A 24515-nucleotide genomic window follows, 5' to 3' on the forward strand; every position below is an offset into this window, starting at 1 on the left:
GTCTCCGAAAACGTCGGAGCGCTTTTGAAAATATGTGGTGTCTTGATAAACTGAGCAGATATTTGAGGTTTACACTAGTGATGTGTCCTGTGTGTCGAAGCGTCGAATCGTGTGTCGGGTAATCTCGGGGGCGTGTCTGTGAAGCGCGTATCGAGGCTTGCTTTGATTACGTATGCAGTGACGTTCGAGGCCTCGCGGGCAGTCCGTACCACGTGACTGATTCAGGGACTGGTTCACCGGTTCGCGCCAGATTCGAAATAAAATGGACAGAAAAACACAGCTGATTTCCCGTCACACTGTGTTGTGGAATTGGATTACGTACGTGTTACATAGTTACTTGAGCATTTCTTCTTCGATGGAACCAGGAAGGAAGAGATTTTTTATTTCATTTTATCTCTCCTAATAAAGTATGCACACAGTAATAAATATCACAAATGATAAGCACCATAATATAAGTAAACAACACTACAGATCCTATAATCTGATTTCTGTCTTTTAGTTTATTAAAAAGTGAAGCGCCAAATACTAGTTTGTGTCATTATCCAGATGTACATAAGCATGATTACACAGGTACTAGCGGGTTTTGATTATCGATTAAAATCGATTCTAGCTTGGATAACGTGATATCGATTCATTAAAATCCTGAATCGATTATTAATATAAATATTACTACATTTCAACCACCACCAAACAGCTAAAACAGTAAATGAGAGCAGGTACACCAATTCTGCACAAAGACGTAAACACAAAGCGCTGACGCATCAGAATCAGTGAGATGTCGCCTTTCTCACCAGACAGCACGGACACGGTCGGGGCTGAAAGCCGACAGCTCACTGATTCTAATCTAAGGCATCTGCTGTGATGCTTACACATTAGATAAAGTCTCGAAAGTGTCAGCTTTCTTTTTATAGTTATAAAAATATGCAAATGTACTGATCTATGATCTGAATTATACTATTGACTGACTGTCTGAGGCTAACAGTTACACAATCATACCAAAACTCTGTCCTGATAGTTTCCACTTTCTCTTTTGTATCACACATACTGAGACAATATTCGGGATAAATAACCAAGAAAACAATTTACTTATTCAGTTTAGAGGTTTACACATCATTATAATCACAGAGCCCGCTTCACTTGAATTGTCCACTTGATGGCGCAGTAGAGCAAATGAATCATCACAATGCTTCGAACCATGAGTCGACCAATTGGGTGGAAAGCTTCAGTTCATCATGAGGCTTCATCTCACCATCACTAGTTTACACAGCTACATTCTCGCCTGAAAATATGTTAAACGTTTATTTTGTGACCCAGAAAGAATAATAAGAGTAATATTAAAACTAACTAGCTGCCGCCATTGTTGGAAACTGAGCTGGGCTGCGCTATGAATTCTGGGACACAGCTTCTTCTTCTTCGGGGTTTAACGGCAGCTGGCATCCTTGTACATGCAGTGCTGCCATCTTCTGTTTCAGTCCGTTATTACACTCTTAAATCCTACTACTTATTCCTGCGTCTTTTGTGATCTTACAAAGCTTCAAACGTCGCTTCGACTATTAAATCAGTCGTCGACGATTTTGATAGTCGACTAATCGTGGCAGCCCTACCGATAATATCAGACTTTATACATCAAAATATTCAGAAACGAGATCCCGCTCAAGCTGACAAACTGTCAGCATCTAATATTTAAATCCTAAAGCCTGAGGGCCGGCACATGAAGACCTTCTCTCTTTGACCCACGATGGACATAAAAAGTTCCACTAAACCCAAAAATTAAGAATAAATGTTTAATCGGAGCTCATATTATAACATTTGCAAGTCAGATTAGTCAAATGAATAAATGCGGTCCAGTGTTTAAACGCGACAAGCTAGGAGTGAGAAAACAGTGTCAGGCCAGAGGACGTGTGGCGAGGCAGCAGCGAGCTCCAATCAGAACAATCAGAACAAAATGCTCCAAAGTTTGGACCTGTTCATTAACTAACCTGTAAAGCACTTTACTTTTACATATCAAAGACTTACATTTAGCACCATGAAGTCTGAGGCGATGGACTTAAATCCAACAACAGGAAGATATTCTAAACATTTTTATATCAGTGACCTGATTAAACACGACTGCAGACGTGCATATATCCATTCTGCAGATGCGTCTTCCTCGGTATCTCGCTGCGTGCCTCTGGCTATGAAAGCATGCATGCATGTATATACACAGCACACGGCTCCTTGGTTTCACGCATAAAGGAGCTTGTACCTTCAAATTACAGGAAACAAACAGAGGTCAGAGTCACATGACTCTGTGTGTCACGAAGGTTTTTCTTAAGCGTGCTGCTGCTCACCTTATAGAGTACAAAACATTGCCGTTCTTGAATATCCTGAGCAGTTTGTTGTCTGTGGTGACTTCGTGGAAGTGGGCTCCCTTCTCGTTGGCGAAGAACAGATCCGGTTTCCATATGGAGTCTAACATAGAGGGATCCAGGTCCAGAGAGTCGTCGGGGTATTCGGAATACGCCAGCCTGGGATCATTCCACTGCTGACGGAGGAAGATGTTCACTCGGTAGTCCTGCAGACACACAACGTAACACGAATACGTCACACATAGAGAAGCACATACACTAACCACATGCTGTTGTTGTTTTACACATGCGACTGTCAGAAACGTAAAAATAAATAACCACGGAAATCATTTACACAAGAACAGGAGGAGAAACTATACAGTTGTCCCTCGAGACCACGTGGAAACCATCCTGTGGCCTGACTGACGGGAAATCAAGGATACCGCGTTCTCCAGACTGATGAGGAGGCAAACATCCAGCTTGTTATCAGGTCAAAGATAACGAGGAGGACGTTAGTCCACGTCCACGAAGCCCCATCAAAGCTCTACAGGCAGCTGATGGAATCAAGTCCAACAGCGAGTGAGTCGATAGAGTCTAAACTGGCCTGCAACGCAGACCTTTCACACACTGACGTGTTAGGGAATGAAAAGCATGACAAAGGAGGCCCTGCATATTGTTGCATGTCCCCTGACACACATATATGCATGCTCGTGTTCCCTGAACATGTTCTCACAGGGCGAATATAAATTGGGCTGCGTGTCGTTTCACAGAGGTCCTGGAACCTGATTCGTCTAACCAATCACTGAACCCGTCATATTTTTATCCTGACTGGAAGGCTTGAGGTGTACACAGATGAGACAGAGGCCTGTAAATCAATTATAGACCTGTGCATCAGCTGTGCTGGAGGATAGCGTGATGCAAACATGTCAGTGAACACGTGTTCATGCACAGGCACACCTTATAGGCGGCTGACGCCTCGTTACTCCCATCAGTATACGCAGGCATGAGCGTGCAGCAATGTGACTGCAAATCAGCCTTGAAGTGTCCTCGAGGCGACTCATTTCTTAAGCTCAGTCGAAGCACGAAAACAGCAGCAACAAGTTATATTTTTAATGCTTTGGACAGGAAGTAGCGTTGCCCTGTTTGCTGCTGTGAAGACTCAGAGATGATAGTTTGAGTGACTACAGGGGCCACAGCTTGGTTCAGTGTGTTTGTACAGATGGATGTAAATCAAGTTCCTGTAAGGAATCCCACAAGGCTCAATTTTAGGCCCTGTTTTATTTCCATGTCTTCTCTTCTTCTTCTTGTCCTTAGCGGGCGACCAGCGGCGGTGGTCTGCCGCGCAACCAGTACGCTGCTGTAGGTGCCGCAGGTTCTCTTGCTTGACCAACGATTATCTTCCACGCTTTTCGATCTAAGGCGATGGTTCTTGCCTGCTCGAGGTCAAGTCGAAGGGCCTTCAAATCATCCTGGATTTGTTTCATCCATGTCTTCTTTGGTGCATTTCGATGCACCCTCCAATCGGTGGGGCGGGTCAACCAGAGTAGGCCATGGGGGTAGCGGCTCGGGTCCATTCGACAAATGTGGCCAAACCAACGGAGTCGGCGGCGCTGGATTAGGTCGCCGATCGTCGGTTGGCTGCCGCAGCTGGTGAGGATGGTGTCATTCGAATGACGGTCGCGAAGGGAAACGCCGAGAATGCCTCTAAGGCAACGCATTTGGAAAACTTCGAGCTTGCTCAGGTCGTGTTTGAAAATTGTCCACGTCTCTGCGCCGTAAAGTAGAATGGGCAGGATCAGGGTTCGGTAAAGGCGGATCTTTGTCGCCAATGAGATGTTGTTCTTCTTCCATGTCTACAGCTAAAGTGCACCTTTAAACAGATGGCGCCACACTCGACTGGGCTCGAGCCAGCCTACCTAGAGATAGATAGAAAGTAAACTTGAGAGACCTCCTGGTTAAATAAAGATGAAAGAAGTAAAAGTAAATGAAAAATGGTCTTTGAAGGAACGGTACAAAGAATGGGCAAATTCATCAAGTCAAACCATCACATCCTTTACTCTGTGACTTACAAACCCTTATGTGACATCGTTAATCTTCCAGAGACATCTGATCACAGCAGGGATCCCATGGAAGCATTAAAAATATATAAGATAACTAATTCGTTATCAACAACCATATTTCTTGGGTTGGGTATCAACACGAACAACGACCGGCAATATAAAAGAAGGAGCCGGGGTGGACGTGGGTTGCAAAGTGGCTCGCAGGTAGGTGTGCAGCAGCTTTGGAGAGGCTGAAGCAGTTTGGTCAATCTGATATCCTTGTGTCAGTGTTGTTTATGCACCAACATTGGATCTGACCAATCACAGTAGCCGTGTGGTGATGTCATAGTTTTGTGACTTGGAAAAAAAACTGCAGATGTCCACTCAGGACAAAAAATCTAACAAAGACGGTGGTTAGGGTGTGACTGTGTTTCCCAGAACTTTGGCATCACCACAGTGTGATTGGTCACTTTAACCTGGACCAACATCAGTGATGATGATCCAGGAACAACACCAACACGACGACATCAGATCAAGTTGTTAGCAAACTGAGTGTTCAGCTGAGCACTCAGATCAGCTGATCTGCCGGGATAACAGCTAGAGACCCCACAGGGGAGTTTGCATGACTCAGCAGGATCCTTCCTCTTTTCCTAAGGATGCAGTTTAGTGAAGGAACCAGCTCCATTTGTCTGTTTGAGGATTTTTTGCAAGGTTTAACGCTCCAGGAGGATAAAAGCAGCACAGCCATCTGCAGGAAACACGGCTGTTTGGTCCCTTGACGGTGAAGCGAGTGCCCCGATGACACTATCACTCCACTGCACGACAGCTCCATAGAAAATTCCCAGAATGCACTGTAAAAGGCAGTGAGCATCACCGCTCGCTGTGCTCACTGAGTGGAAGTGACATCACTGCTCTTCCACTTCAGCAGAGCTCGGGTGGAGCTGGAGTCGCTGTGCAGCGAGCAGACATGTGGCTGCTGAAACAAACAGCGTCGATGCTTCTGAACGCGCTGCTTTTATTTCACGAGCTGCGACTTCTCAGACGTGTCGCAGGGCCCAAACCCACAACAGCCCTGCCCAAGTGAAACCCAGATCAGACCCCCGCTGTAGCACAGCAGAGTAAGAAGGTGGATAAAAGTAGAGCGAGGGCAGAGCTGTGCGGATATTACATTTCACAGGTGACTTATTCTGCACCGCTGCATCACATTTGCAGTCGTAGGAGAGCGAACGTCATGATCACGGCTCCCAGGGAGTCATGTTGCAGATTCATTGGTGTCTCAGCGCTCACTGACGCAGGACTCAGGAAATACACTGTGCAGCGATGCAGTGGCTGACCCGGGGCGATCCTGCACGCTCTCACACTCCTGATCTCTGCTGGCAGCCAGAGAGTCCTGCATCTGTTCAGCTATCAATTATTTTAGCTTTCACGCAGTATTTGCACCATGCATGAAACAGAATCTTTCTTTCATAGTCCTGTTTCAAAATGCTTCCCGGTACACACTCGCCCCGTGCTTTAAGTATTTACTGCAGTCTAATGAAGGAGAGGGGAAGGTAAACAAATGCAACACATTCGTTTGAGTTTGCATTTTTTTAAATGCTTCAAAATGGATCAAATTAAGAGCAGTAGTAGTGTTAGTCCACTGTAAATGTGTCGGTTGTTGTCATGAATCACAGGAAATCCCCCGAGGACGTCGTTCTCATTGCGTCTTTAAGCTCACTGCTTTGGTTTCTCTGAGACTGAAATGTGCAAACATACATGGAAATGCAGCAAATCAGGCAAAAGCAGTGTGTCCAACTCTAACAAGCTGTAAAGTGAGCGTTTGGTGTGAACACCTTTGTCCTTCAGCACAGACTCAACTCTGAGTATCTCCAGGAAAAGTTCTCCAGGCTTCTTGAAGGACATTCAAAGCATTTCTTTAGGTGTTCCTGCCTTTAGCGCTGCTGCTCCAGCACCACCTCTGGTCCCAAAGCTCCGCCCACAGTCCTGTCTTCGGATATTTAAGAAATGTGGTGCGATCGGCTAATAATTCAAACATTTTAAAACCAATAATCCTGTGCACGTTTAAAAGGACAAAGGACATGTGCTCACTTTGTCCACGCAGCCATCTGTCTGTGACAGCAGAGAGCTGCTCTGAGTGAAATCCTCACCTACCAACAGGTAACAGGAGCTACGTCCACCTCTGCAGCCAGCACACCCACTGGAAACGCTTAAGATGAGCTGCGGGTGTTTACTGCACCCAAGTGACCAAAACTGAAGCATTCAAGCACGTTAAGGGGTCGGCTGCAAACCGACGCACAGGTGCACAAAAACCTTCTCACACAGGGTTTAACTGAAAAAGGTTCCAGTGAGGACAACCATCATCATGTCACACACACACACACACACACACACACACACACACACACACACACACACACACACACACACACAGTGGATTAAAGAGGACGGAGAGACTGAGTGAACAAATAAAAACTGTTTAACAAAAGTAAATCTGTTTATCAGAGATAGCGTGGAGCCGAGTGAGCCAACCTGGCGCTAAGCCCTGTCTGTGTGTGTGTGTGAGTGTGTGTGTGTGAGTGTGTGAGTGTGTGTGCGCACGTACAGGATGTGTGGTACTGTGTGTTAAAAAATCTCTCTGGAGCTCTGATCCTCTGTCTGATGACTCCACTGACTCGTTGCCATTAAACTGATGTTTCTCTGAAAGGTACTTTTTATAAATTCCTGCATTTAAAATCGTTTAAACCCTAAAAATGAACTAAAGCTGCTAAAAGAATGTGAGCGTTGACTTTTTGTCCAGGACTTGAAGACACATCAGCTGAAGTTAAACTGGTGCTGACCCGGGCATTTTTAGCAAATAGTACCACATATTTGCATTTATTAAAGGTCTGTTTATAATATATAAACTCCAAAATAGATGTTTTCATGAATATAAGAGTGCTTATTAAGAGTTTTCATCTTTAAAGATTGATCAGCTGTACGTGTGTCAGATCTCTATCAGACCTCCACAGCGCCTCGGATGGATGAGTGCTACAACAGGACATGTTTGATGTGCTTCTGGGATTCCTGACAGCGTGTCGTTTAAGATGTGAACAATTATTATTGTTGTTGTTGCAGTTTCTGAAGTAGCTTTACTCTCTTTTCCACACAAATAATTTCCAGTTTTTATCTTATCTGCTCTGCATAGTTTGCTTTTACCTATATTTGGTACTCATCCATCCTTCCATCCATCCATCCTTCCATCCATCATCATCCATCATCCATCCATCCATCCATCCATCCTTCCATCCATCCATCCTTCCATCCATCATCATCCATCATCCATCCATCCATCCATCCATCCATCCATCCATCATCATCCATCATCCATCGATCCTTCCATCCATCCATCCTTCCATCCATCATCATCCATCCATCCATCCATCCATCCATCCATCATCATCCATCATCCATCCATCCATCCATCCATCCATCATCATCCATCATCCATCGATCCTTCCATCCATCCATCCTTCCATCCATCATCATCCATCATCCATCGATCCTTCCATCCATCCATCCTTCCATCCATCATCATCCATCCATCCATCCATCCATCCATCATCATCCATCATCCATCCATCCTTCCATCCATCCATCCTTCCATCCATCCATCCATCCATCCATCATCCATCTATCCATCCATCCATCCTTCCATCCATCCATCCTTCCATCCATCATCATCCATCATCCATCCATCCATCCATCCTTCCATCCATCCATCCATCCATCCACCCATCATGCATCCTTCCATCCATCCATCCATCATCATCCATCCATCCATCCATCATCCATCCATCATCATCCATCCATCCTTCATCAATCCATCCATCCATCATCATCCATCCATCCTTCATCAATCCATCCATCCATCATCATCCATCATGCATCCATCCATTAATCCTTCCATCCATCCATCCTTCCATCATCATCCATCCATCCATCATCCATCATGCAGCCATCATCCATCCTTCCATCCATCCATCCATCCATCATCCATCCATCCTTCCATCCATCCATCCATCCATCATCCATCCATCCATCCATCCATCCATCATGCAGCCATCATCCATCCTTCCATCCATCCATCATTATCCATCCATCCATCCACCCATCATGCATCCTTCCATCCATCCATCCATCATCATCCATCCATCATGCATGCATGCATCCATCATCATCAACCATCCATCATGCATCCATCCATCCATCCATCCATCATGCATCCATCATGCATCCATCCTTCCATCCATCATGCATCCATCCATCCATCCACATCCATCCATTATTATCCATCCATCCATCCACCCATCATGCATCCTTCCATCCATCCATCCATCATCATCCATCCATCATGCATGCATGCATCCATCATCATCATCCACATCCATCATCCATCCATCCATTAATCCTTCCATCCATCATCCATCCATCCATCCATCCATCCTTCATCAATCCATCCATCCATCATCATCCACATCCATCATCCATCCATCCTTCATCAATCCATCCATCCATCATCCATCCATCATCCATCCATCCATCCTTCCTTCCATCCATCCATCCATCCATCATCATCCATCCATCATCATCCATCATCCTTCTATCCATCCATCCATCATCCATCAACCGATCCATCCATCCATCCACCCATCCACCCATCATGCATCCTTCCATCCATCCATTCATCATCATCCATCCATCATCCATCCATCATGCATGCATGCATCCATCCATCATGCATCCATCCTTCCATCCATCCATCCACATCCATCCATCCATCATGCATCCATCCTTCCATCCATCCATCCATCCATTATGCATCCTTCCATCCATCCATCCATCCATCATCATCATCCACATCCATCATCCATTCATCCATTAATCCTTCCATCCATCATCCATCCATCCATCCATCATGCATCCATCCATCCATCCATCCATCATGCATCCATCATGCATCCATCCTTCCATCCATCATGCATCCATCCATCCATCCACATCCATCCATCCATCATCCATCCATCCATTAATCCTTCCATCATCATCCATCCATCATGCATCTATCCTTCCATCCATCATTATCCATCCATCCATCCACCCATCATGCATCCTTCCATCCATCCATCCATCATCATCCATCCATCATGCATGCATGCATCCATCATCATCATCCACATCCATCATCCATCCATCCTTCATCAATCCATCCATCCATCATCCATCCATCATCCATCCATCCATCATCATCCATCATCCATTCATCCTTCCTTCCATCCATCCATCATCATCCATCCATCATCATCCATCCATCATCATCCATCCATCATCATCCATCATCCATCCATCCTTCCTTCCATCCATCCATCCATCCATCCATCCATCCATCATCCATCAACCGATCCATCCATCCATCCACCCATCCACCCATCATGCATCCTTCCATCCATCCATCCATCCATCCATCCATCCATCATCATCCATCCATCATCCATCCATCATGCATGCATGCATCCATCATCATCATCCATCCATCATGCATCCATCCATCCATCCATCCATCATGCATCCATCCATCCATCCATCATGCATCCATCCTTCCATCCATCCATCCATCCATCATGCATCCATTACTTAACAAATATTTTAGAAATTTAAATTTGTAAATTTGTTTGTTTAAAACAACAGCTATATTATTATTTATTAGTAAGATAAACTGAAACTACTAAAATGTCCTTATTCATCTTCATCATCTTGTTAGTTAAGAAAAGACTGCATGATGCACCAAGATGTGGAGCTGGTGGTCCTCGCTCAGTGTGGGTGTGGGTGTATCTAGCATCCAACGTTCTCCATTCAAAGCAGACATAAACCGAAGGGTTCAAACTTGGACTGGTCCATCCAGAGTAGCTTCTTCCAGTCATCTACAGTCTGGTGATGCGCACTGACAGATCTGAGGCTTTTCTGGATGAATAATGGCGTCTTAGCAGCTGTTTGTTGGTTCATTGAGTTGTCTGCTTTTACTCACACTGGAGACTTTGTCAGACTCTGATCTCTGCCTGAAGGTCAGCAGTGGACTTCCTTCTGTCTCTAGTATTTAAATTCTCGAGTTTCCTGACATCTGCCTCCGCCAGCCTGCGTTTGCCGCCTCGTCCTCGGTGCATTCTCTAAGTACCCGTCTCTCCATCGACTCGAAGTGTACTCGACTGCACAGCGAGAACACTTCCTGTCTCACGCTGTTAGTCTCAGAGAGCGTCCAGCATCACGACGCGCTGTAACGCCCACCCTCTCCTTTACTGTCACTTCTCTTTTCACGGAACAAGACGTCTCAACATGAATTCATTATAAGTTTTCTTTAGTAATGAAAGACTGTTTATCACTAATTCAACCACATTTTTCTGCTTTTTTTAAATCCATGGAAACAACAGCAATAATTATATTTTAGAATCAAAAACATTTAGATTGAAGAGTCTGGACACTTGGATCAGCTGTTTCAGAAATATAAAGAGTGATTTCGGTAATTACCGATAATATTGATGTAGGGCAGCTGTGACATGTTTGATGAACTTTATTGACAGCAATCCAAAGACAAACTGGGCACTTTGGGTTCAGATGTACCGGTGCTGAAGGTCTACGTGTTCCTAGAAATGCAGATGCTGAACTTTTCAGTATGAACGTGTTTATGACCCTCATCAGTGCGATCGCCGCCCTCCCAGTTTCTGCCCCAGTTATCGTTCTGGGGTTCTTAGCAGAGGTGGACGTGTTCAGGCGGTTAGCGCTCAGCTGTTTGACAGGAGTGATGGTTAAATTTTGCCCTGTCTTCTTCCTCTTTACGGATACCAGATTAAACTGTGCTTGACCACGCCCCCATCAGCTGATTTTAGATCTAACGCTCCGTCCAAATCTCTCGCTGGATTAGCAGCTTTAACATACGTCTGCACATCTCTGCTTATGTTTTCACGTCCAGTGAGCGTGGTGTCCTAGCGCCACGTGGCGCTGTGTTGATCAGAAGGTCACATATCACGGAGGTGGACAGTCTGGTTCTTGCTGTGAGGGTGGATGATGCTGTTATCTACCTGGTGCAGCGTGCTCAGTCTCACCTGCGTGGCACTGGTGGCTCGGTGAGAATCATGTTTTTTTAGTTTTCCAGTGTCTTCAATGCCCAACCACTTCCTAACACTCCAGCGACCCAAACGCTGAATCATGCTCGCTGGTGACCCTGCAGCGGCTGTGTCAGAGTGCAGGGAGCTGCTGAGGAGCTCGGTGGAGACGTGCGTCAGAAATCACCTTCTCCTGAATGTCAGGATACAAAAGAGAACGTGGTCGCCTTCCAGAGGAAAATGACTGCGACTAACACTGTGAAAACATGGCTGAGGAGCTGGAACCATCACTGGCATCTGAGTCAGCTAAGGTCAGAGGTCACTGAACAAACTGCTCTCCATCAGGGAAAACATCCAAGCTGCTCCCCTCCTCTGACCAAGGCAGCCGCAATAAACCATACAGTGACAGGTGAACACACACACAGACACACACACACACACACACACACACACACAGACACACACACACACACACACACAGACACACACACACACACACACACAGACACACACACACACACACACACACAGACACACACACACAGACACACAAACACACAAACACACACACAGACACACACACACAGACACACAAACACACAAACACACACACACACACACACACACACACACACACACACACAGACACACACACACACACACACACACACACACAGACACACACACACACACACACACAGACACACACACACACACACAGACACACACACACACACACACACACACAGACACACACACACACACACACACACAGACACACACAGACACACACACACACACACAGACACACACACACACACACACACAGACACAGACACACACACACAGACACACACACACACACAGACACACACACACACAGACACACACACACACAGACACACACAGACACACACACACACACACACACACCCACACAGACACACACACACACACACACACAGACACACACACACACACACACACACACACACACACAGGGCTCCATCAGAGCAGCTCCCAGCGGTGCACAGAGCACTTAGACCTTGTCGCTTCAGTCGTCCATCAGCTCGTCCATCCATCTTCGAGAGCGCTCCGCGGATCTCAACCGGCTCTGCTCAGATAATTATGCAGGAACGCCACAGGAAGTGACCCGGTGTCAGAGCAGTTCAGACCACAGAAATATTTCATTCCTTACATTTACAGATGTAAAGTCTCGTTTGTGGGTTTACAGGCGCCTAAAGCGACGCTCGCTCGCTTTAACCCCACAGAGACCGGCTCTGTGACGAGCAGATGTTAGTAATCACTTTAACTGTTAACCAGATAAGCAGACAGTCCAATCACATGACCCCGTAGCAGCAGCAATCTGTGACAACGGGAAGGAAAAACTCCCTTTTGACAGGAAGAAACTCCAACAGTTGGAGTGAGGAGACGAGAAAAGGGGAGACGAGGACAGATCAAAAAAGATGAAGGTTAATAACGTGAAGTGTGAAAAGAAAAGCATGATGGGTAATCCCCCAGCAGCCTGTAGCAGCATCACTCAGGGCCGCCTGTCAGCAGCCTGAAGGCTTTCAGGCAGTTTTACATGATGAGGGAGGAGAAAGGTTCATCACTCTGTTTCCTCTTCCTGTTTTTACTCTCTGAATGTTTTCTGACTTTGAGCATCGTTCGTGTGCAGCGAGTCGTGATGTCACGGATGCTTTTAATGACGGACAAACCAAATAAATATTAACATTTGCAGAGTGAAGTTCTGAATATGCATTGTGTTCTAAGAGGAAAGAAATCACCATGGTTGTTGTAAATTCATGTCTCAGCTGATGAAGTATGAATGCACGACATCCTGGAAGGAATCACTTTTACTCCACCAGCGTCTCCTCGAGTGCACTCCTGTTTGTCCTGCCGCCGGGCGGGGGGGCTCCTAACAGGGTGGGACAGGCTGCAGCACTCCTAACTCCTGGAGGAGCTGCAGTGACTTTCACAGGTTACAAAACTGATGAAAAAATGCTTTTATTACGTCAGAGGCCGCGAGCATCACTCGGAGCGTGCGGGGACATTCAAACCGGACGCTCTGAAGTGTCGGCGCAGCGAGAAACCTGATCCTGGTCTGCAGCCGCGTTTGTGCGCGTATCGGTGTACAAAGCAGCTCGCGTGCACGGCGAGCCGCCTTCACGTCACTTTAAAGTATTTGCTGTCAGACTCGGTAAACGCCTGCGGCGCACATCTGCTATTCCTGTCTGCTCGTCTGTCTCTTCTGATTCCTGTCTCTGTCTGCCTCGCTCTGTCAGCGTCTCCGCTCGTCACCGTGACTTCCTGTCTGCTCGCAGTTTGAAGCTTTTCTTTATCTGATTATTTGGCCTTTAAATACTGATTACAAGTTAACTACATATGCAATCCTCTTATCACACAACACTGCTGCACAGGAGCCGCAGCTCTGCAGCTGTGTGAAGGTTTTCAAACTCCTTCGTTGGACATCAGCTCCTTGAAAGCTCCGTGTGCAGGCAGACGTGGAGCCATCTGCAGAACACAGAACAGCTTCATCGCTGAACAGAAAGCAGGAACTGCACGGAGCAGAGATCAGACGGACACAGCTGGAACACACCTGAGAACTCAGGTGAACTAAATCTAACTAACGACACAGAACAAGCAAAACTGCCTCACACGAGACAGGAGATTAACAAAATAAAGCAGGAAGTAACGCACAGCGAGACTCCGATTACGACGCGTGACACCAGGACCGGGGACAGAGACTGAAGACTGAAGCAGAGCTCAGACGGACGACAACAGGGAGCCTAACGGGAGCCTCTGATTGGCAGAGGCTTGGTGTCTCACACAGCGCCAGTGCAGTGAAAGCAACGCTGCAGAGCCCGGACCTCAACATCATCCTGGCAGCGAGCACAGCTCACAGTGATCACATGATCAGGACCCTTCAGCTCCCAGTGTTCCCAGCACAGACACAGACCTGCTCTGGTTGGTCACCGTCTCTCTGAAGCTCGTTTGATTGGACAATAAAAGGATCTTTTCTGAGTGACACTCATAAACCTTCCTGACTGTGGCTGTGATTTGGTTCAAACATTTTCAGAGAACGATGACCTCTGACCTGTGATGGGCGTGGTTCGAGCGTGCACACTGAGAACATGCTGACAATACTCACTAATCAGGAAGTGATGAAAGGCTTGAATTACTAATCCTGCCCTCGGGGTGCGTTTGGTCTGAGCTGAATGAGCCCGACAGCTTCCTCTCCGTGCGGCGAGCGTTCGTGCACTCAAGTATTCTATCGAGCAGTCAAGGACGAACTTTAACACACGCTGTGCAGCAGCAGCACCTGACGGTGTCCAGTGTTCCTGCTCGGCTCCTGAGAGGTGGAGGAAGCTGCAACATGTTTATGGCTCTAAAAACATGACGCTGTTACTCACCATGGTCGTCTCAGCGATGGAGCCAAAGCTGTTGATGAAAATGTTGCAGGAAACGTTGACGGGAGGACCTGCCGAGACACAAGGACATACGTCAGCTTCATCCTCCGCCCACCTCTCCTGTGTGTGTTTGATTACAGGACTGGTTTGGGTGTATGTACACCAGTTCAGCCAGTAACAGTCAGTCTACGTCTGCTGGCTTACACTGCTCTCTAAACCTGAGTCTCCTTCCTGTTCCAACTTCTGGGGGAACAGGACCAAGTCCTCGTATTCTCCTCAGGCCAGCGACTCGCCGCACCCGTGGCTGCTCCACCCACTCAGCTCCACCCACTCTGCTCCACCCACTCAGCTCCACCCACTCAGCTCCACCCTCTCAGCTCCAACATGATTATCATGAATTACTCGTGTTACAGATAAATCTCAGTCCTGCTCTCGAGACCTGCAGCTGAGGTTAAGTGAGAGCGTGTGTGTGTGTGTGTGTGTGTGTGTGTGTGCATGTGCGTGTATTCATATCTTTGTGGGGTCCTGGTCCCCACAAGTTTGAAGGCATCTAAATGTGGTTTAGTGTCATGTTCCAGTTACAGGTGATGGTTCCGGGTTAGACGTTCTCACTAAGATATGAATACTCGACACATGTGTTTACATATATATAGAGATACTAAAACGTTACTTGAGCGTATGAAGGATTACGTGTTTTAAGTCGCGCCTGCAGCCGTTGAACCACAGCCGTGGGGCGAGCACGGCAGGTTTGGGCTGAATCATGAAGCATGCATCCAGCACGTCTGCCTCCGTCTTAGCTGCACAGCAACGGGTGGAGGAATGTGTGAAAAGAACTACAAGAATCATCTAGTGACCGCATGCCTGCGCCAACCAGTTGTGGTTTACATCCTGCTTCTGAACATTTGTGCAAACGTTTGTCGCAGCACGTACATTCATGTTTTTGTGTCAGATTTGCAGAAGTTTTTATGACTTTTTATGTGCAGAAACATAAAAAGTCATTTAGCAAACAGTGCAAAAGAGCGCAGGTGCGACTGCAGGAAGTTATGAAACTCATCATTTATTTAATCGTGACTTCACATCAGTCTGAGGTTAGTTCAGACAGACGAAGCTGTGGGACACGAAATGCAGATTATTCTCATGTTTGTCTTCTTTTAGGCAGAAAGTGAATCATCAATATCTTTTAAATCCAGTTTGCATTAAACTGTAAATTAATCTTTACTTCAACAGGAAGTCCCGCCTTCACCTCCATGTTCACGTCTCTGCAGATGTGTGTGATGTTCACATGACAGAGAAGACGTTTGTGCTTCTCACTCATTCGTAGGAGGATGAGCGTCCATGCGTGCAAACAAACACAAACACGCTCTCTGATTGGTGGAAATGCTGCAGTAATATTATTTATTGTCTTTGCAGCGGTCGCTGTTAGAACGGTTTTATGAACTAATGCATGAGTAAAATCAGCCGCTGTGTCCTGACGGTTGTGGCAGCGTGGTGTGTTTCTGCGTCTGAAGGAGGAGAAGGTGGAGGCGACACGGCTGCAGGTGTTTCATAATCAGTAATCATGAATGTTTAGCGGCTCGCTGTGAAGCTGCAGACGTGCGGCTGATTCAAAGTTCAGTCACGAACGCCGGGAGCCGTCTGCATCAAGCAGCTCGCCACGCGTCAACAAGTTTCCTCACGGGCCAAACGACCTCCTGCAGTAAACACGCGCGTCTCTGTAGTTACCTTTGAAGTTCGGTCTGATCCGGGCGTCGTAGCCAGAAGTCCTCCCCATCAGTTTGTCCAGGAAGTCAGAGGGAGACATCGGGACCTGGCGTGTCCTCACGGCGTGGTCCAGCTCCTTACATCGAGCCACGCTGTCACTGAAACACAGCACACGTAACGGTCACGGCATCGCCAACATTACACGCTTACGTTATGAATCTGACTCCACTTATTGACACTCGATGATCATTGGACAGCAGATTCAAACACGCCGAGGACGACGCCTCCACAATAAAGTTCAGTCATAATTCGGTGCAGCGACTCTCAGCTGGACCGTGGGAGCCGCTGACCGCGTCACTTCTGATCAGCTTTCACATACAAGCTCACATTTGTTCTCTGACCTTTGCAGGAAATGGTGGAAACCACAAGCTGTGGAGCGTCTGCAGAGCGTGCACCAAAGCATCTGACCACTCAGACGTCACAGACGAGTCTGCAGTGACGTCACAGCAGCTGGTCCAGATGTGTTTGTGGGAATAAACCAATCAGGCGAGCCCAGAGTCAACATGTTTACAGCCTGATACAGGAGCTGCGGAACTACAGCTTTGACCTGATCTTTGTTTTTAACTCAGTTTAGTTACTTTAGTTTTAGTCTTTTTAAGTATTATTGTTTTTAGGACTCATCACAACAAAAACAAACATCACGTCCATAAAATCATCATCACCTGTGACAGCGATTTTTACCACATGAAGAAAAACTAAAGGCAACCCCAGAACAGCTGTAGTTAATCAGATCATCAGGCCCATCTTATCTTAATGACCTTGTAGTACCATATCACCCTATTAGAGCACTTCGCTCCCGCTCTGCAGGCCTACTTGTTGTTCCTAGAGTATTTAAAAGTAGAATGGGAGGCAGAGCCTTCAGTTTTCAGGCCCCTCTTCTGTGGAACCAGCTTCCAGTTTGGATTCAGGAGACAGACACTATCTCTACTTTTAAGATTCAAACTTTCCTTTTTGCTAAAGCATATAGTTAGGGCTGGACCAGGTGACCCTGAATCCTCCCTTAGTTATGCTGCAATAGACGTAGGCTGCCGGGGGATTCCCATGATGCACTGGGTGTTTCTTTTTCACTCACTATGTATTAACAGACCTCTCTGTATTGAATCATATCTGTTATTAATCTCTGTCTCTCTTCCACAGCATGTCTTTATCCTGTCTTCCTTCTCTCACCCCAACCAATCACAGCAGATGGCCCCGCCCCTCCCTGAGCCTGGTTCTGCCGGAGGTTTCTTCCTGTTAAAAGGGAGTTTTTCCTTCCCACTGTCGCCAAAGTGCTGCTCATAGGGGGTCATATGATTGTTGGGTTTTTCTCTGTATGGATTATTGTAGGGTCGACCTTACTGGCCTAAAGCTAACAATTATTTTAAGTCTAGTTTTTCAGTAAAATGTAGCTAAAAGTTTTATTCACATTTAGTTTTAGTGAACTATAAAACTCTTGATCTGTAGCTTCAGGACATCCGGGCATGTATTCATATAACTCACCTGTTTAAATCATATTAAGGCTTAAAGTCTGGATTGTTAGGGGGCGTGGCCTCTTTGACACAGTAGCTGTAGCTTCACGTCTGCTGGACCTCTGGACGTGTTTGTGCTGTTGGAGCGTTTTTAATGGCATCATGTGACCAATAACATGGCTGCTGTGACGTTACCTTAGCAACAGAGTGTCCGACAATTATATTACAATTTCAAAGTGATAGAATAAAGTCAATAATTCACTGAGTTTATTATGTATTTATTATGCACTTGCACACTTGGAGCAAAGCTGCTCAGCGCGCTGCGTGTGATGTGTTGGCTGATGAGCTGTGCTCGTATGTAAGTGATGTATGCGTGTGCTGCAGACCCATTAATGTCACAGGATATCGTCATGTTAATCACAGCTAATTACAATCATCACTGCGAGCATTAAATTAACACTAACTATACAGATCTGTGTGTGTCTGTGTGTGTGTGTGTGTGTGTGTGTGTGTGTGTCTGTCTGTGTGTGTGTCTGTGTGTGTCTGTCTGTGTGTGTGTGTGTCTGTGTGTGTGTGTGTGTGCGTGTGTGTGTGTGTGTGTGTGTGTGTGTGTGTGTGTGTGTGTGTGTGTGTGTCTGTCTGTGTGTGTGTGTGTCTGTGTCTGTGTGTGTGTGTCTGTCTGTGTGTGTGTGTGTGTCTGTGTGTGTGCACTCTGGGGTGATGGGTTGTAGCTTCTAAATGCCAAGGTAAAGCCTGATGATCCTGAAACTGCTCCTGTGCATGTGTGTGTTTGTCAGTTGGGACAAGAGGGAACAAATCCAAAAATAACTCTGCACACAGCATGGGTCATACTGTCTAACACGCACACATCCAAGTGTAGTTTCAGGATCATCAACCTTCACCGTGGCATTTGGATTAGCTTCCATTTAGCCCGGCGGGGACGAAGCTCCCAGTCTCAGAGACACCACGTGGTTGTTTACCGCGGGTTCGATCGCGCTTTCAGCTCCTCCAATAAAGATGCAGCAGCAGCGACAGCGAAGGCATGAGGACAAACCGTTTGCAACTCATTCATTTGAAATGAGCTGAGGGAGACGAGAGCAACATTTAGACCTCAGACACAAACAGAAAGCAGCAGCAGGTCAGCAGCCTCCTCTCGCTGTTCAGTCAGGTCGCGTAAATCACAAACTGAGGCCGAGCGTATCGTCGCCTGTTCGCAGGAATCGTTTCTTTAATAACTTCTATAATAGTTCATGCGACATTAAAACGCCACATGTCAGCGTTCAGGCAGCGTTCACTGAATTTACACCAAACAGCTGCAGCATGAAGCCAAGCTGAAGCACCTGCAGTTCCTCTGATGTCCACCAGAGGCAGCAGGGAGTCAGGCCTATAGACGCCCATGGTCGTGTCCAAATTCATGGGCTGCATCCTCCTGAGGACCCGGCCTTCGCGGTCTACGTGGGTCGGGTCCTCAGGAGGTCGGGTAGGCTGGAAGTACACGGCTATGGAATTGGACGGTCTCGCCTTCTCGATCTACTCCCGCCCTTAATTCAGAGTATTTCCGGTTGTCAGCGCCACGGCACGAAAATCGAAAATGGACCCGAAATCTTCCTCCGTTTTTTGTGTTCATTTTTAATTATCAACGAGCTAACCCACATTCTCGCCTGAAAATATGTTTAAAGTTTATTTTGTGACCCAGAAAGATTAATAAGAGTAATTTTAAAACTTAGTAGCGGCCGCCATTGCTGGAAACTGGAGTTTGGCTGGGCCGCGCTATGAATTCTGGGATATGGTGGGCCAAGAAGGACACACCCGACCCATCCTTCAAATTCGGGGAAAAGGAGGACGCATTTGTCGGCTGCATTCGGAGGAGTCTATGAATTTGGACAGCCTTCGGCGCGTCGCTGTGACGTAATCGGTCTACAAATGCGGCTTCAGGAGGAAGCAGCCCATGAATTTGGACACGACCCATGTTAACAGCACAACTGCACCAGCACACCGTCTAAGGCAGAGTTTGGTGCACCATTAAATTCTAGGATGTTCGTGACCGGCAGGTGTCTGTGTGACATCATACCTGTCAGCCAGGTGTGACGCCTCCAGCTGCAAATAAAACCAACACACCAAAGCTGAGGCTTTCAGCCTGAACACAGATGAAAACATCTGGACACAACAAACAGCATCATGTGTCTCAGGTCCATCAGGGGCCGTCTGACGGAGCTAACTTATTACATTTCTCAGTTGTCTGCTCGCCAGCCTTCACCATCCAGCTGTGGATTGAAGCCACGCAGGCTAAAGATGGGAGAGCAGTTTTCACAGAGACAGAGGTGCATTAAACCCAAAACTGTGCACGTGCCCACAGGCGCTGCAGAATCATCGCGTGACCCGGCGTCTTTCTTTGGACCGCACCGCTAACAGTCACACAGCTGTCGGCTTGCAGCATCTTCAATCAGACGTTAAGCTGCTTAGGTTGCTGTAGCGATACCGCTCCCAATCTTTGGTTCTGCTCGCCTCTCTTCACAACTCCACCTCTCCTCCTCCTCCTCCTCTGTCTTTCTGCTGCTTTGAAACAAAACAGGACAGTAACAAGTGATGGAGACGGCACATAAGAGCTGATCCTTATCAATAATGGATGAGCCTTTAATCTGGAAGCACCATCGCGCATGCAAGAGGAAGCTCCAGCTGAATGTGTTTACTGTAGTTCAGACAGCGTTCATTTACAGTGAGCTGCTCAATAACTGACACACACACTCACACACACACGCACTCACACACTATTATACTCTGAAGCTCGTCTCTGATCGACGACTCCTGCAGCTGCAGTCTCACCCAGGACTCGGTGAGACTGCAGCTGGTGGAGATTCAGCCAATCAGAAACACTCCCTGCTGATCACACTGACCTGTTACTCATGCATCATGACACGTGTTGCACGTTTAACCACAACCTGAGAAAGTTGGCAGAGTGTGTGAAAAGCATAAATATAGGATGTAATGATTTGAATATTCCATCAGTGGGAATTAAAGAAGCAACAAAAGTTGCTAAAAATAAAACAGCTGCAGGGACATTTGATCATAAACAGTTATCAGGTATAAAAAGAGGCGGAGCTTCTCAGGAGTTCAGAAAGCCTGACACTCGCGTCTCTTTCACTGTTGCAGCCACATGGCGACAGTTTTACACGCAGAGAGCTGAGGGAAGAAGAAATCCTGCATACATGACGTAAAGCTTCCTGCTGGTCACAGAGGCTCTGAGCTCATATTGATCCCGCCCTACTCATCAGCTGACGGATTATGGTCAGCTGGAGATATCCTTCTGCACCTGGCAGCGCTGGAGCAGAGCGAGCACGTCTGTATTTCTGCCCAGTAAACAACCACACGGTGAAATGCTGCAGATGTTTATGGAGGCAGCAGCTCCCACAAACCCCACAGGACTCAACATCTGCACTCATCTGGACATCCTAACATGTCACCCGCTCTCACCCACCACGCTGCTAAAAAGCGTCCTGGTGAGGATCGGTTCGAGGCGCTGACAGAATTATTTATAACTAGCTCTCTGATTATGCAACAACACGGCTCCGTGAAGCCGACACGAAGAGACAGAGAGACGAGGCCCTTTGCATCTGGCCGCACCGAGCGGCTGGGAGACCTCGACTTATCCCCCCCATTACGTAACGTCTCCGTCAGCAGGAGAGACACTCGCAGCAGAACGGGGAAATAACGGTGACGACAAACTGTCAGTAATCCGTCATCCAGGTGTGTGAAAACCATCAGCTGACTCGTGATTTTAAAAGTTGGCAGCACAAAGGGCAATGAAATTATAACGTAATTATATTTACCTACAAACGCTCCGGGAGACGAGAATGAGGCAGCAACAATCCAAGACAGGAGGAACAATTATGCTGTCATTTTAAATAACTTTAATACTGCACGATGTACCAATCCTGTTTGGCGCATCGCATTTGATTCAATTTAGTTTGGGGCGATCGTGGCTCAAGAGTCGGGCGTTCGCCTTGTAATCAGAAGGTTGCCGGCTTGGACAGTCTCGGTCGTTGTGTCCTTGGGCAAGACACTTCACCCGTTGCCTACTGGTGGTGGTCAGAGGGCCCGGTGGCGCCAGTGTCCGGCAGCCTCGCCTCTGTCAGTGCCCCAGGGTGGCTGTGGCTGCAATGTAGCTGCCATCACCAATGTGTGGATGTGTGGATGTGTAAAGCGCTTTGGGGTCCTTAGGGACTAGTAAAGCGCTATATAAATACAGACCATTTACCATTTATTTATACAGCATCAAATCACAACAACAGTCGCCTCAAGGAGCTTTATACTGTAAGGTCGACCCTACAATAACACATACAAAGAAAAACCCAACAATCATATGACCCCCTATGAGCAGCACTTTGGCGACAGCGGGAAGGAAAAACTCCCTTTTAACAGGAAGAAACCTCCGACAGCACCAGGCTCAGGGAGGGGCGGGGCCATCTGCTACTTAAAACTACTTACAGTAGAATTATTTCTTTATCACTTCCTGTCCTGTAAATGTTGGATCGTTATCTCACTGTATTAGTGAACCTACAGGTTTGTAGGTAAATTTAATTACATCATAATGTAACCACTATGCTTTAAGAACTTTTCATTAAGCATATTTAAAATGAGCCCAACACAGTGAACCTGACAACAATCTGCTGCGAGCACCTTCAATCTAACTGAGCATGAGTGTGACAGTCATGTTATTGTTTTAGTCAAATAAAAAAATCATGTTTTGATCTGTCTGTAGTTCCTCTGGTGTCCACATGAGGCGCGAGTCAATCCCACATTTACAGCTTTCTGTGTTCACTTCATCCCATTCATTGGCATTACTGTCGGGTCTCCACGTTACCATGTAAAGCGCCCTGAGGCCACTGCTGAATAAAGTTTATTTTAACAGCACTCCACATTATATTTGCTCCTTCGCTGCCTCTGCAGGTGGTCTCACACCCAGAGGGTTGCACAAACACAGGAAGTAAAAACAGGTGTCAGAGAAAGACAGCGACGCTGCCGCTGAGCACGGCGAACAAAACTCGTCCAACAAAGACGACAGGACGAGCGTGAAAGGACGAGCGTGTCCAGAGCAGCGATTTCCAACATAAAGACGAGCAGAGGGAGCGGAAGAAATGAAGGCAGAGTGCTTTGGTTTGAAAAAGAAGGACAAAGAGTGCTGCATTCACAGGGACGCCACTCAGATCCGCCCAGACTCTGAGCGCTCCACGCCTTCCTGCTGATGTGTTGACCTGAGCCAACCCGAGCTCGAAGCTCGTCAGACTCTTTCTTATCATGTTGCTGAAACCAATGATTCAGTGCCGTGTAGCTGCTGCTGACGTCAGGCAGGTCCCACAAACACCAGAACTCACTTCTGTGGGTCCGAGCAGAACATCCTGCAGGACGACTTCCTTCATGCTGAGCAACAAACAAACTGGCTCCATGTTCGGCCTGAAATATGAATGCAGGTCTGTCTTCTGCTTCACCTGCACGTGACGTAATCATGGCGTCTGTCCTTTTAGCACGTCTGTGTACAGCTGCTTCTTCAGTTCTGCCAGCGCTGCTCTTCAGATTCTGAGTATCTGGTCGCCCTGTCATTTACCACAGCTGCAGGCTATTTCTGACACGCCCACTGCAGCGCCAACAGCTGGATCGGCTCCTCTGGAGGGCTGGCCTCTGAGCACTTTGATAAGCACCACTACAGTACTCATCCTCCAATAATCACGAACCTGCTCGAGGAGCGTGTTTGTGTTACAGCCGCCATCGTGCACCGTCCTCAAACTCTCCAGCCGTGCTGCCTCTTTCTAGTAGCAATACCAGCAAAGCCACATCTGGTTGGTTAATATTTTAAACTGTGTGGCGCTCCACTCCAGAGGTGCATTACTAAGCATCCTGATGTAAACCCTCTGAGCTCTGCGTGATCTGGCTGAGGCGTCACATTTCCTGTTCTTGATAAACACATTCATCGGTTAGTTTGGTGAGTCGGCGAGTGTATCAATAAATATGGGACAAACCAGGAGGAGGGGCTTACCGAGTCATGTGACTCGCCTCAGTTTGTTTTGGGGGAGACGGCGTGGAAGCATGCGTTCCTCTTCCGCATGCTTGCGTCTGGCCTTCTCGGGCCTCACAGCCACAGCGCCGGTCTGGCGTGATTGTGAACCGAGGCGTCTGCAGACACTTGACCCCGCTGTGAGGTGGAAACAGTTCCCGCCTACGCTCCTCTCGTCGTGTCTCTCGTGTTAATTTGAAGCCTCTCTGCTCCGTTTGCTGCTGTGGAGCTTGTTCATACTAATTAGCTGCTCGATGAACACGTATGTTCTGCAGCTCCCCCTCGGGCCTTTTCTGGCATTACAGCCGAGGACAGCCCGGTGCCGTGACAGCGACGGTGTCGACTGCT

The 24515-nt window shown here is 47.2% G+C and overlaps 1 protein-coding gene across 1 annotated transcript in view; it reads right to left on the minus strand.

Annotated features, from left to right (window-relative positions):
- Positions 1-24515, minus strand: part of LOC102780741 (glycine receptor subunit alpha-3-like) — a 50086-nt gene that overhangs the window by 17858 nt on the left and 7713 nt on the right. The window contains exons 2-4 of the mRNA XM_087842289.1: positions 16632-16768; positions 14913-14980; positions 2331-2554 (exon numbers count right to left, since the gene is read on the minus strand). Of these exons, the coding sequence (XP_087698415.1) occupies positions 2331-2554; positions 14913-14980; positions 16632-16768 (429 nt within the window). The remainder of the gene's footprint in view (positions 1-2330; positions 2555-14912; positions 14981-16631; positions 16769-24515) is intronic.

The sequence above is a fragment of the Neolamprologus brichardi genome, chromosome 6 (genome assembly GCF_056152115.1).
Source record: "Neolamprologus brichardi isolate AB-2024 chromosome 6, ASM5615211v1, whole genome shotgun sequence".
NCBI lineage: Eukaryota > Metazoa > Chordata > Actinopteri > Cichliformes > Cichlidae > Neolamprologus > Neolamprologus brichardi.